This window comes from Aythya ferina (assembly GCF_964211825.1).
Source record: "Aythya ferina genome assembly, chromosome: Z".
In the NCBI taxonomy this organism is placed as follows: domain Eukaryota; kingdom Metazoa; phylum Chordata; class Aves; order Anseriformes; family Anatidae; genus Aythya; species Aythya ferina.
The window spans coordinates 44,252,464-44,265,443 of record NC_140299.1 but is presented as its reverse complement, the minus strand read 5'-3'; the positions used below and the strand labels follow the sequence as shown (position 1 = coordinate 44,265,443).

General features: G+C 39.6%; 1 protein-coding gene across 8 annotated transcripts in view; it reads right to left on the bottom strand.

The window, feature by feature from the left end:
* Positions 1-12,980, bottom strand: part of AOPEP (aminopeptidase O (putative)) — a 199,148-nt gene continuing 186,168 nt past the window's right edge. For 7 of the 8 annotated variants that reach the window (XM_084504751.1, XM_084504750.1, XM_084504753.1 and 4 more), the window contains 3 exons: positions 6,849-6,935; positions 3,842-3,986; positions 1-841 (listed from right to left, as the gene is read on the bottom strand). In XM_084504751.1, coding sequence (XP_084360877.1) covers positions 3,846-3,986; positions 6,849-6,935 — 228 coding nt within the window. In that variant the 3' untranslated portion in view covers positions 1-841; positions 3,842-3,845. The remainder of the gene's footprint in view (positions 842-3,841; positions 3,987-6,848; positions 6,936-12,980) is intronic. The other variant, XR_014687343.1, reaches the window with a different exon arrangement.

Here is a 12,980-nt window from a genome sequence, read left to right as displayed (position 1 = left end):
TATTTGAAAAAATATTTATTTTTACAAGTATACAATGTAAAACAATAGTACACAAAGTAAATATATTCACAAATGCTTTCGTTTTAAAAGTCCCTCTCTGAAAGGCACATTTTATATGTCTTGTGATCAGTGGAGCTGTACATCCCTAGAAAAGAAGAGCTGCATTTGATACATCACTAAAAAAAAGGGGGAGCACAGAGGTACGGAAGAAAGTCCAGAAAATGAAAGGCACAGTTCTGGTAGAAGTCAACCTAAACAAGACAGAGACAAAATCCCGATCTTAATTTTTGCTTCAGAGTTCATCCATTCACCAGATCGCTGGTTGGTCACTTTCCACAGATTATTCCATCTTCCAGTCAACTTCCCCACCCCAGCCATCCATTTGATTTTATATTAACCTTTTAATTTGGCATTGAAGTTACAAACAAAATTTTAAGCACAGCATACAGTGTTATCAAATTTCAGTAGTTCCTGTCTTTGGCCAAGTTACTGGAGTACATAAAATCATTCAAGTCAAGAGTCCTTGGGCCTCTGCAAACCGCACCAGTTGTACCACCAAGCAGCAAGGATAAGACCCCAGCTGCTGGTATTAAAAAACTACCTAGAGGCACACTGGAGTGTGTGTACCTGTGTGTGTTGCTGGTCTTGTGCGTGTGCATTTTTACCTGTTCTTGGTTACACTGAGCCTCTGGAAAACATAAATACTGAAAGGTAAATGTTTCTGTCAGCTGATTGTTTTAGCAGTCACATAATCCTTCCTTTGATGTCTTGGGTCAATGAAATCCTAGTACCACCGGGGTTTAGTAGGAGATATATTAAAAGAATTTCTCTGTGATCTTTCCTGCAATGGAAACAGCAGCAAAAGTTATTACTCTGTCACAATAAAGGGTTATCTGTGCATTCTTGATTGGCCCAGTCTTTCAAATGAAGGTTTGTGTTGTGTTTTTTAAGCTTACTAGTAGAGCATAACCATGGTTACAAAGTTAACAAAGCTAAATTTATAACTGTATTTTTAAAAACACTGTTTCCCCTTATATTTTCTGAGATAAGAAGCCTGGGTACCCAGAAGGGGGACCTCCTTAGAGCTACCACAACAATGTTTGGAGAAGACATGAAAGAGCCAAAGGACAAGCACCTCCCCCGGTTATTAGCAGGTTACTCTGAGCACAATGCTGGAGGTCAGTCACTGGAGCAATGCTGTGTGATGTTACACATATCCACATACCTTCTCTTCTTAAGCCAACAGTTCTCTAAACAGTACTGAGGTAGCTTGTCCACCTTAAGCGCATGGTGTTTAACGTCAGGACAGCGCAATGTATACTGATTTGGTTTTAGAGAGAAAACAGTAACAACATTTCTCAAAGGCTCCTAGAAAGGTACTTTATTTTATTTATTTATTTATTTATTTTTGCTCTAGGGCTCGACTCCTGTTCCTGCTGAACTGAGCCAGTGTGTAAAATCAGAACTGATATCAGCTCAGTAGGCACCGGAGGACGGGTCCATCAACGCCTGGAACAACAGCAGCAGCCGTAAGTGGCAGCTCCAGTCGGAAACAACCACCTTCCTGTGAATGGTACACAACACTAAGCTACAACTGCGGAGAAGTCACGAGAGCGTCTGTTAAAGAAGAGCCTACAAAACAAAGCTTTATAGACAATTCCAGTTTAGCATCGCAAACATTTATTTCCTAGGACCTTTAGAAAAGCTCAGCAACCAAGTTACTCTTGGGCATACCCTCCTTTTGCAGTCAGGCTGAGAATTTTAGGAGCGATGTTTATTTTCAACTACAAAACAAGTCTATGGTCCTTCCTAAGCCCCTTTTGCTCGTTAGCCTCCACGTCCTGTATCTGCGCGCAAGCACTTATTGTAACACTGCCCGCCAAGAAGCAACGTATCTCAGGCATCAAGTGCTCCCTGCCCCACGCAGGCTGATACTTAAACGTCCTCATCTCACCTTCTCTTCAGGTGCAGAACTTAGCCACTGTGAACAAAGAGGGAAACAATCACTGTTCACCAATCAGCTAAGCTCTGCACCTCGCCAGAGAGGTCTCCGTCTGAGTACAACTATTTTTCAGATGAGGTTCTTCCGTGACGCGTCTGCTCCTTTCCTCTTTGGACTTTTTTTTTTTGCTTAACGGATGGAGAGGATGCCACAGGGTACACGTATCAGATAGTTACGGAGATTTTCAGAGTAGCAGCTGCGGTCATGGCTATGTGGTAATCCCTGGCAATGTGATTTTAATCTTAACTCACAAATCATCATGCCAGGAACCCAAACAGCCACAACACTACAAGAAAGCTGTGCAGTCACACAGTCACACTCCTAATGGCATCTTTAGATTTATTTTTTGTAGTTTGCCATACATTTCTAGTCCAAAAGGTCAAACAGGCAATTCTACACTACTGCACATACATACTACACAATATTCCTGTGCTAGGTAGATACTTACCACCAGAAGTTGCAGAAATTTTTATTTTATTATTTAAGGATTATACGAAGACAGTTCCAAGCACGGAAGTATCAGAATGAACTGCATCTCCATCTTTCTCTTATCTACCAGATTGTAAAATATTGAACGTAACACAAGTTTTCTGTGGGTTCCTGACAACTGGCAGCATGTAAGCAAATCTCTTAGCCCTACCCGTTTTAGAAGGCAACCCTCCTTTCCCAAGACTGCTATCCTGGCACTCTTAAGTCTCACCCATATTTCCTGTAAAGTTTCCCTGGCAGACACAGTGCTTGTCAACACAGAACAACCTTGATTTCATGGTATCTGCTATGTTTCATATAAATGAGGTAAATGCCATGAATTCAATTTGAACTTACTACCAAGTACTACTACATGTACAGGCTTGAATGGGAGAAAGTCAAGATTCCTGCTAGATACCAGTTAGAAAATTATGATTTTGCTTGATTAGATGCTTTAATTTTGATACCACAAATCAATTGTAGAGTTAGGTGAACAGCCAAGGCAATCATCACTCTGTCAGATGAGTTAATTTACGAAGCAAAAATCTGAAGAATGCAGTACTGAAAGAGACGTTCATACCAATCCTAATTGGCTATGTGTTAAACATGCATGTACAAACACTGTGAGGTTACCTCAGGCTATTCAAATAGACTGAGAAATTGAGAATATCTTTGCAAGTGACCCATTTATAGCCTGCAGCAATCTTTATTTTGTGAACATTTCCTTCAATTTTGCTTTTTCTGTTGATTCCTCCCCGTTAATTTCAGAAACGAGCTAGATTATGTATGACATTAACCAGTTTCTTTATGTTAAGGCTGTTCTTACTTTATAACCATTCTTCAAAGACCTGACTACGCTTAATCTGCTTGAATTAACAAATTGTTCTCACATGATTCAGATTTGGTTGCAAGTGTACAACTTCACAATTCTGTTGTGGGATCAGGTTCTTTTCAAAGTTTGTGCTACCTATCAAGTCAGCACACAGCTTTGTTAAGTAGAAATGCTTCTCATACAGTTGTGATTTTGTGTATGCTGTAGACAGAATTAAGAATACAGAATGGAAAACAACTGCAGGTGGAGCCTGGCCTTCCCTGGCCATTCTGACTTACAGTTGCCTCTTGTACAATCCATTACAAAGTTTACAACAATGCCCCTCCGTGCTCTCCAGCCAGTGCCTATGCATATCTAACTCACTGCTCCAGCAGCTGGGCTTAAAAACAAACAAACAAACAGAAAAACCAAGATAGTTCAAAAATTAAATCTTGTTTAAATAAGCTGCCACAAACTCTGTGGTATGCCAAAGTTTACAGTGTTTAGTGAGTTTCTTTATAAGGCAAAATCAGGGTATTTAATTAAAAAAGAAAAATCACCTCTTCAGAACAACATCTCTGCCACCACTTTGGCGGAGGACACATCCATTTGTTCTCGTGCTGCAGCAAAGCATTTGTATGCAAGTTCCTGTTGTTTTGCATCTTCATTCACCATTAATTCACCATAGAGATACACACCCATTGCCTGAAAGAGGAACACAACACACAGTCATCCTGTCACCAGTTATGACTAGTTGAACAGTTTTCATGTTGTTGACCTCCAAGTACCCAATTAATTCAAAAACACCATGGAAAAAGCCTTATACTCAACAGCATACCTTTCTCCCCCAAAAAATGTAGTTTTCTTTGGCTCTCTGTAGCCTAAGATTGGCTATATGTTGTATTGAGTGTGTAAAAAAAGAACATTACTATAAGAAATGTACATTGTGTTGTGACAAGCAAATGCTTTCTCACTCCATTTTTCTTGCCACTTTTGAAGTTGAAATCTGTTTTCTTTTATCCACTACCTGAAGTACTTCCAAATGCCCCTTAAGAAAACAGCTTGTCCTTCCTTCAACAGGATACACATTTTCTTTCCAGTTGGGATGTTTCCACATGCACTAATAAAGAGCAGAACAGCTGAAACACCCCACTCTGAAATCCCCATCTGGCAATGCTGTATCTGGAAATCAATCACCTGTGGCCAGGTCTGTGTTTCAGAGCCTTTTCTTTAAGTCCAAGATGCAGCTTAACCTTTCTGTAAGAAGGCAGACGATCCCTTAGTGCTCATTCTGGATAACTGAGTACCTGGGGGTAAGATCTGAGTCCCTTTGATGGCAGGTAGCGAAGCACTAGCTAACTTCATGGGAAACACATTGGGGATTGCCTTTTTTTTTTTTTCCTGAAGATACAAGCTTTGCATCTTGTTATAGGAGTTCCATAAGTGTTAAGCTGCACTTATCAAAACACTGTATGTATGTTATTATTATATATATGCCATACATAATATATATATATTATGTATGCAATATATGCCACATATGTGAAATATTATTTATATACATAAGACGTGTGATATTATATATGACATAATTATTGTATTTGGCATATATTAAATATATGCCACTCATGTATAATTATTAAATGTGGCATATGTTATATATATGTTATATATTATGTATAATCGTTATATGTAGCATATATTATATATATAATGACAAAACTTAGCAGCTTAGCAGATTAACTTGTACAGCTGCAAACTTAATGCTTGGACAGCTGCAGAAGAGGAAGAATATGGACAGCATTGAAAAAAACAATTTGTAATATAATTCCTCACAATTTCTAGTGTTGGCTGATAAGGTTAAAAATTAAGCTTCAACAAGAGGGGAAATTTATAGTTTAACAGTGATTGAAATTAAAGAAAAAGGTCCCAAACAGACAGAAATCTGACAGACACTGTGACAGTGCCCTAACCATGGGCATTTCTTCTGCATTCACAGACCTCAGGTTTCCAGGATCTGCAGCTGCAGATCACACCAGGAACGTTGCCTTGGAGCTGGGCTCCAGTTGCTTTCATAAAGAATTTCAAAATGTTGGAATTTTGTTCCAAATAGGAATTATCTTCTCTACCCACTATTAATAATTTTCCCCCAAACCTAAACATTAAAATGCAGTAAAAACACTGGGTGTTTGTAATCCTGGAAAGGATTAAATAATCACATTTACATTTTTCCCAGACTTTAAAGAAAAAAAAAAAAGTCTTTCATGATCAGTAACGGCATGCAACTACTCTGATTTGAGTTGTAATGATTCTGAACCTGGTTGCGTTATAAATTGTTTCCACCACTGGAGTAAATGAAATGAAAGATATTGAGGATTACATGAAAAAAAAAAAATATTGCAGAAATTCTTTCCCTGCACTGCAGAAAACATTTGTTTTTGTTTGGCATTGTATCTGTTCTAAACGTAATGTAATTCAATATGTTTGTATGAACGTCAGGATTTTTGTTTTGCCTTTCTGCTGGTAGACACCTGCATCATTCCATATGATAAAAATATGCACAATACATATAAATTCCTTGTTGTCATAAATGCTGTTGTTACATGCTTTTTTTTTTTTTTTTTTTTTTTTTTTTTTTTTTTTTTAAATTCAAACAAAGAGCTTGCCAGGAAGTCTTGAGACTGTTTATTGGCTGAGATATAAATAGGAGGTATACTCCAGAGCTGGAAGAAAGAGCCTAAGAGACTGCAGTAACTTTATTATGCTGTTGTGACAAAATGTATTTATTTGTCTGAAAGCAAAAAAAGCTCACAGGCTGTAAATGGCTTTGTTCACTGTCAACACTAAAGGAAAAGGCATGAATATCTCTCTCACTGATTTTCATATCCCTTGCAATGTTTTCTTTCCTTTTTTTTCTCCCTATATTTTAAATATAGCTGTGATCCTAGGCAGTGAAGGTTGAATAAAAACAAATGGGAAGTGAAATCAAAAGAACAAGGCAGAGGTACAATTACAACTGTGATTTCATAATAGCTTAGCCATAGTAAAGACATTTTATATAGCTGGCATTTTAAGACCTTCAAAATTGTCTCAAATCATTTTCTTAACGGTGCAGATGCATCCTTGGATGAATATCCTTGTGCTATGCTTCTCCTGTAAAACGATCTGTACATTGTCTTGAAAATTTCAGTCACTGTTTTGCACCAAACTCTTATCTATGTGGGTTAATATTCACAGGTAGACTTGCCTTGTCACCCTGCAAATTGAGGAAAATGTGTCTTAGCATTGGCAAGGATCATTGCTACATCTGACTTGTATAAAATGGAAACAGAAGAGAATATATCCTATTTTACCACTTTACAGGTGATTAGCATACTTAGGTGGGGCTGAGTATACCTAGGCAGATTCCTTAAATTGCACTATTTAAGGAAAGGGCATAAACTGAATACACATTCCACTTTTTAGCTGTCTCCAGCAAGAAAATATATTAATTTTCAGTTTCACATTAGGGTCTCAAAAATTTTTTAAATGTGATTACTTTGAAAATGCTAATAACATGTAACTAACCTGATCTTCTCTGAGAAATTTCTCAACATCTCCATATGCAGGCACGTATTTGTGTTTAACAACAAGTTCACACCACCGATGACGAACCTTCGGGAAGAGGAAAAAAAAAAAGAAATAAATGAAATTGTATGTGTGTCTTTCTGGGCTTCAGAACCCCACAAGACCTAAAGACAAACCTCTCATTCTAGAATAGTAAATTAATCCATATCCTGACACCAGTTTGCAGCATCTTTAGACTTAAGTTTGTCTAAATGTTATTATCCTTCCTTTATGTTTGCCTAAACATTACTTATTTTATAATGTTAGAAGTAGGGAATGGGGGCAGGACAGGCAGATGATAGCTAGAAATGCCCAGAAGAGCCACAAGACAGAATTAATCATCTCTTCTACGCAACTGTAAAATCCATGTAATAAAAAGGCTTAAATATAATACTGTACCAAGATTAAATTCATGTTAAAAGCATGTTATATATAAAACCATGCAGCAAGGTTCAGTTAAGTGGAACATAATTTTGCCACCATCATTTTCCAGGACTACATTTTGAACACCTTTCAAATAGTTTAAAATCTGTCTACACTCAAAAATCTAGGCTGTTCTACCAAATGCACATAGACGGAAACAGTTATTAAAATAATGTAATGAAAAATACAGAGTTTTTAAAAACAATCACAATTGAAAAATATTTATCTTTAAGTAGTGTGAATAACATGTCTTTGAAATGCCCTTTTTTTTTTGGTTGACTTTGAATTTCTGACTTTGTTCTTCAACACTCCTGTGGATTAAAAGTCATCTTACACTCCAGCAAGGCTTCCACAGTTGTAGGCAGTGACCAGGCTGATGTTTTTTACTCTATTACTGGAACAGCACTGATCTAAAGGAAAACAATTATGTTCAATAAAGCCCTCCCACCCTCCCGCTCCTTCTGTTTTACCCTGTGGTCTTACTATCTTTTATAATATGGGGCACATAACAACAATCACTTTGTATAAAATAAAATGTCAGCAGTTTTAATAGTTTTAAAAACCAAGTCCAAATTGTGTTCATATCAAGTCACTGTGAATGAGCCTTTTTCTGAATGACAGATTTACCAATAACATTGAGAGTGGAAGCCAGGAATGAAGAAAAAGAATTGAACTTAAATATCTTATTGCTTTGGAAAATAAGGTATTTGGACATACTTTCCATGTCATCCTAATCCTTACTAACTTTATGTCTCAAGAAAGTTTTACAGTCATATGTGATTAGATAATAACCCCATTAACATGATTAAGAAGTAATAAATACTCAGAGGTCCTGGAAGAGTCCTTTTGGGTAGCTGGAATCTCCTCCCAGCTTACCTGTTACATGACACAGTTTGAACACAGCTTCTGAATTAAATAAAACGCTGCGTGAAGTTGTGGCTGAAGGGAATTTGCACTCACAGCTTCTAAGACACTGCAGAGTTAAAGTGTAATGCGTGGTGGGGGATAAAAGTTGTCTCTGAAAGGTTTTTGCTGACTAAACAACAGCTGTTAAGACTCCTGCATGGGGAACCAGCGCTAAATCCACAAAAGCAAATGGTGTTCCAAGCTTCAACTCGTTTTGTCATAGATGCCCACACATCTATAATATGGGCCTTTAAAACCCTACCCAGCTGCTGCTTTTCCCTGGAGACACTAAACGCATCACCAGTAAATCATCCCAGGCAAGCCAGCTCCCTTACAGGACATTTTTCATAGCACCAAACAGCTCCCTGCCTGGAACAAGCCTTAGAAATTTAGTCTCAAAAATTAAGCATATCCTTCTCTCATCTGCAGCTTGAGTTAGCCAAGCAGAACAGGAAACATTGAAAAGCTTGTCTATCTTCATTGGAACCACTTTATCCTACCTATGCAGCACCTGATGTCAACTATTTAAGAAGAAATAAAATTTTCTGTATGTATTCTTGGCACATATGGAATAGGCAAGGAGGAGAGACAGGGACTGCAGTGTTCTGCTGTGATCATTGCGCTTCTATGCCTTGTGGCCCAGCACGTGAGAACGTCCAACAAACAAATTACGAAGTCTTCTGAGATAGGGCTCTCTTCATACCTCCTGGTGAAGCTGTTTTTTCCCCACATGTAATTATTAAAGCATTAATAATTACAGAATCCTACAGGAGATAGTCAGAGGCCCTTGGGTGCCGAAATTTCTAAGTACTTTCAATAGCAACCCCGGCACCTGGTTTGCAGAGTGCAAACACTCCCTTTTGTGATTGTTACCATAACACCTGCACGGAGAACAGAGCAGGAGTTATCGGTGTGGATGTACTCACATGCTTCTGCTCACTCACATACTAACGTAATGCACGTCTGCCTTACGTTTTTGTCATTGCCTGGTTATCTGAATTCCCACTGTTTTGCAAAACAAAGAACAATTAAGCTGTATCCTTTCCTTAATCGCCCCTTCCTCCACAGGGTTCCCACTCCTGGCAGTACACCTCCTCTCAAAGAGTTTGAAAGAGAAGCATTGATTTGTTGAGTGAGGTTTAGTACAGCGCACACTTTTCTTTCTCTCTCTTTTCTCTTTCTTTCTTTCTCAGGGTCATTACAAACCCTGGCACATTCCCAGACCTGAAGTGCTGGAGGCACTCCAGCTGGGGCAGGAGCAGCGTGTCTGTTATCCTCAGATTACACGTTTGCCTCCTGCTTCCCAAAAAGCCCCGAATGCCGTCACGGCGTGGCGAGCTGCAGGAGAACCAGCCGCTGCCGAGGCAGCCATAAAACCCAGCTGTGGGGGCAGCCAGACCCCAGCTTCCTGGCAACCTGCAGGGCAGCTGTGGGCACTGAGACTGTCCCAGCATGTGGCAGGGGCTCAGTGTGACCTGCTCGGCCCTGCCACCAAAGCCTCAAGGGTGGCCTGAGCAGGCACGGCCTGGCTGATGTCTCGCGAGGCCTGTACGGTGCGCAGGCCGCCACTTTTTTTTTTTTTCTGGTACAATCCAAGCCCTAGGCTAATACCGCACAGCTGAGAACTTTATTCATATAAGAGGAAGACATAAAAAAAAAAATAAGTTTGGTTCCCAGTGTCTCTTCCAGCGCTCAGAGCACAAGAAGCCCCGCAGCTCTGCAGCGTAATGCATGTGTCATGCAACCAGGCCCTCTAACAAACCCCTATCAAAAGGCAATGTTGAAAGCTAAGTAGCTTGTTGTAGGACCAAGCTAACCGAACCGCATCCTGTGTACGCTCTTCTTGGCTTTTCCTTTTCCTCCCAGGAGCAAATACTCAGTAGTGAAAATAAGAATTCATTAATCTCCTCCAAGTCCCCCCTCTGCACACTTCCCAGTGCTCTCCTGCATGGTGCAGAGATGCACGCCGTATGTCCCTTTGGCTGGCTCCTCGGCACCAGACAGCCCCAAAAAGCAATTTGCAGCCATCCTTCCCCCTGCTGCTGGCAGAAAGCACGCACCTGCAGCCGCCCGCCCACCCTCTTGCAGGTCCAGCAGCTGCAGGACATACGTGCCAATGCTGGAAATGCCGCTGGTTTTCCCAGCCTCAGACTGATGAGCCCTCCCAGGCAAGAGTAGAGGTGGCAGGGGCCTTTTGTGGCACCTCCAGTACCTGACCCACTCCTCATCTCTTTCCTCCCATCCAGCTTTCACCACTGATGCTGATATTTGAGCAACCACCTTCTCGAGTTAAACAGGGATCGCTTTTCTTTGAGGTTTGCAAGACACCACACATCCGAGCAGTGCATTTCTGAGCCACACCTCAGCGGCAGGAAGACACCCAGACAACCACTTGCGCAGGTGTGATGATTGAAAACCACTGATAGGTTTCCACAAATACCAGCCGCATCAAGATCTATGTGTTGGCTAACATCTAGGTGAAGTATCTTGAAGGGCTGCTACTGTTACAAAGTACACAATCTCCAGTTTAGAAGCTTATACAAAGAACTTAAGTGTTCTCACTTTATCTTTTAATTTGACTTCTGGAAGAATACACATCAGTGCACAACATTATGAAGAACTCAAACATCACCTGCATTTTGACAGTGAAATGGGAAATGTTTAGAAAACAAAGTGACACCACCCTGGTCTATTTTCAGAAAGTAAATTGCTACATGAGAAGACTTCAACTGAACTAAGTCTTACATAAATTACATAATAAATTATATTAATATATATTAATATCCAGCTCTAAGACAGTCCTTTCATTTTAACAATCTGGGCCATGATATTTTGGTAAATGCTGCTTGAGGACGATGGAGTATACTCCTATCAGGCATCAAACACATGCCTCGACTTCCAAAAGAAAAGCTACTAATAACCAAATCTGAGAAACTGTAATTTTAAACTATTTTAAACAGGTCTTAAATTATATATTTTTTTCTTTTCTGACCCATGTGATTAATTACTTTGCCTAATCTGTTTTATTCTCCTGTGCCTCATACAAACAATCAAGGAAGCCTAAAACAAACACCCTCACAGAAAGCTCCGTATGTTCTATTGTAGTAATCTAGCTTGTTAAAGTTCTCAATAATATGTATGCAAGCAAAATAAATATTTTACGGAGAAGACGAAAGGAGGAGAGGAGGGTTTTATATTAAGCTTTTGGTCTGCAGAATGAGAGACTAGCTTCAGGGAAAATGAGTACATTTTGCTAATAGCTGGATCCAATTTAACAGGCGCCATGAGACAACAAATCTAAATCACAGAACAAAAGCAACTTACTTAGAGATCCTAGGAAACAGGCTAATGTGAAATACATTAAGAGCTATTGAACACCAAAACGGAATCTTTATTAAAGGTAGGAGGCATTTGTGATCTTTATAAAGCGTGAGTTCAGACTTGATTGAAAAAAAAAAAAAAAAAAGTATTTGAACAACCAGAATCACAAATGTTAAACAGATCTCAGTTGCCAGACTCCAGTCTAATCTGGAGAAGAAAAAGACAATGAAACTTTTTCAAATAATGATGCCTTCCTACTATAGATTAGTTTTAATTAACAAAAAGGAAGCTGGTATCTCCAGAGCACCAGAAAACTGTTCTGTTCTATCTGAAAGTATTTATCTCCAGTCTCTTTCTATACACACACAACTTGGATTTAAATATTAGATCATTTTCAGACAATTAAGGAACAATGCCACATGTTACTGGGCAATATTTGGACTAAAAAGTCTTTTACAGTTGGCTAACATGGACAAATTACAGTTTAAAAACTGCAAATTTTACAATGTTATTGTGGCAAAGTGGCTTTAATGACTTTTTTTTTCCCCGCTGCCTTTGCAACAGCAAACATTTAAGAACAGCTGAAATAGTTACTCTTTAACACACCAGCCAGGTTGCATCAGTGACTTTTCATTCTATATAATCTGCTTTTCACATGAGCATTCCTATGCTCTAAACCACAGTATAAGCACGCTTTAGCATGTAAATTTGGTTTCACGAACATTTACCAAGTAAGATGATCGGGGATGCTCAATGAGCTCGAAAGGAGCAACGAAACAGCCATGTGTGTTACAACTGTGCTGACACAGTATCAGATTGGCAATCTAGAAAAAATGTACTCAATAGCCAAAAACCTACTGAATGCAAGCAGAACAGATTCATCACTCTGACAAGAGGTCTGTAATTGGGATTACTGTATATGCCAAGGGTTTGTCAGGAAGAATCTGAGCAAAGAAGCTGCCTAACAGCTTAAATCAGGTCCAAAAAATTTGGTAGTCTTCATTGCGTAATTACTTCTCAGGCAGTAAATGGTAATACTCCTTCTGACAACACTGCAGGGCCAAGGAAACCAAGGCCAGATAGAGAACCACTGCAGCAGGCATCTTTGACAGCAAACCTTTTTCCTGAGACCCTCATAGCGCCAAGACTTAATGCTGTGTACTGTAATGTGCTCTCCCAGTACTAAACACATCATTTTCCAGCACTGTGGGCAAAACTATGGTAACAACTTAAATGTTAACGTGGCTCTTGCTAGCCTTACTTGTGCTGCTTTTCAATCCATGTGCTGGGAAGAATCCATGTTCAGGGGGAGCAGGGCTGGCAGGACCCAGGCCTGATCAATTCAGGGATCCCCACCACACTTTGCATTGGACAGCGATTGCACAGGTAGCTCCAGGACCATTACTGCCACCTTGGACAACATCCTATTCCTCTTTCTGTCCC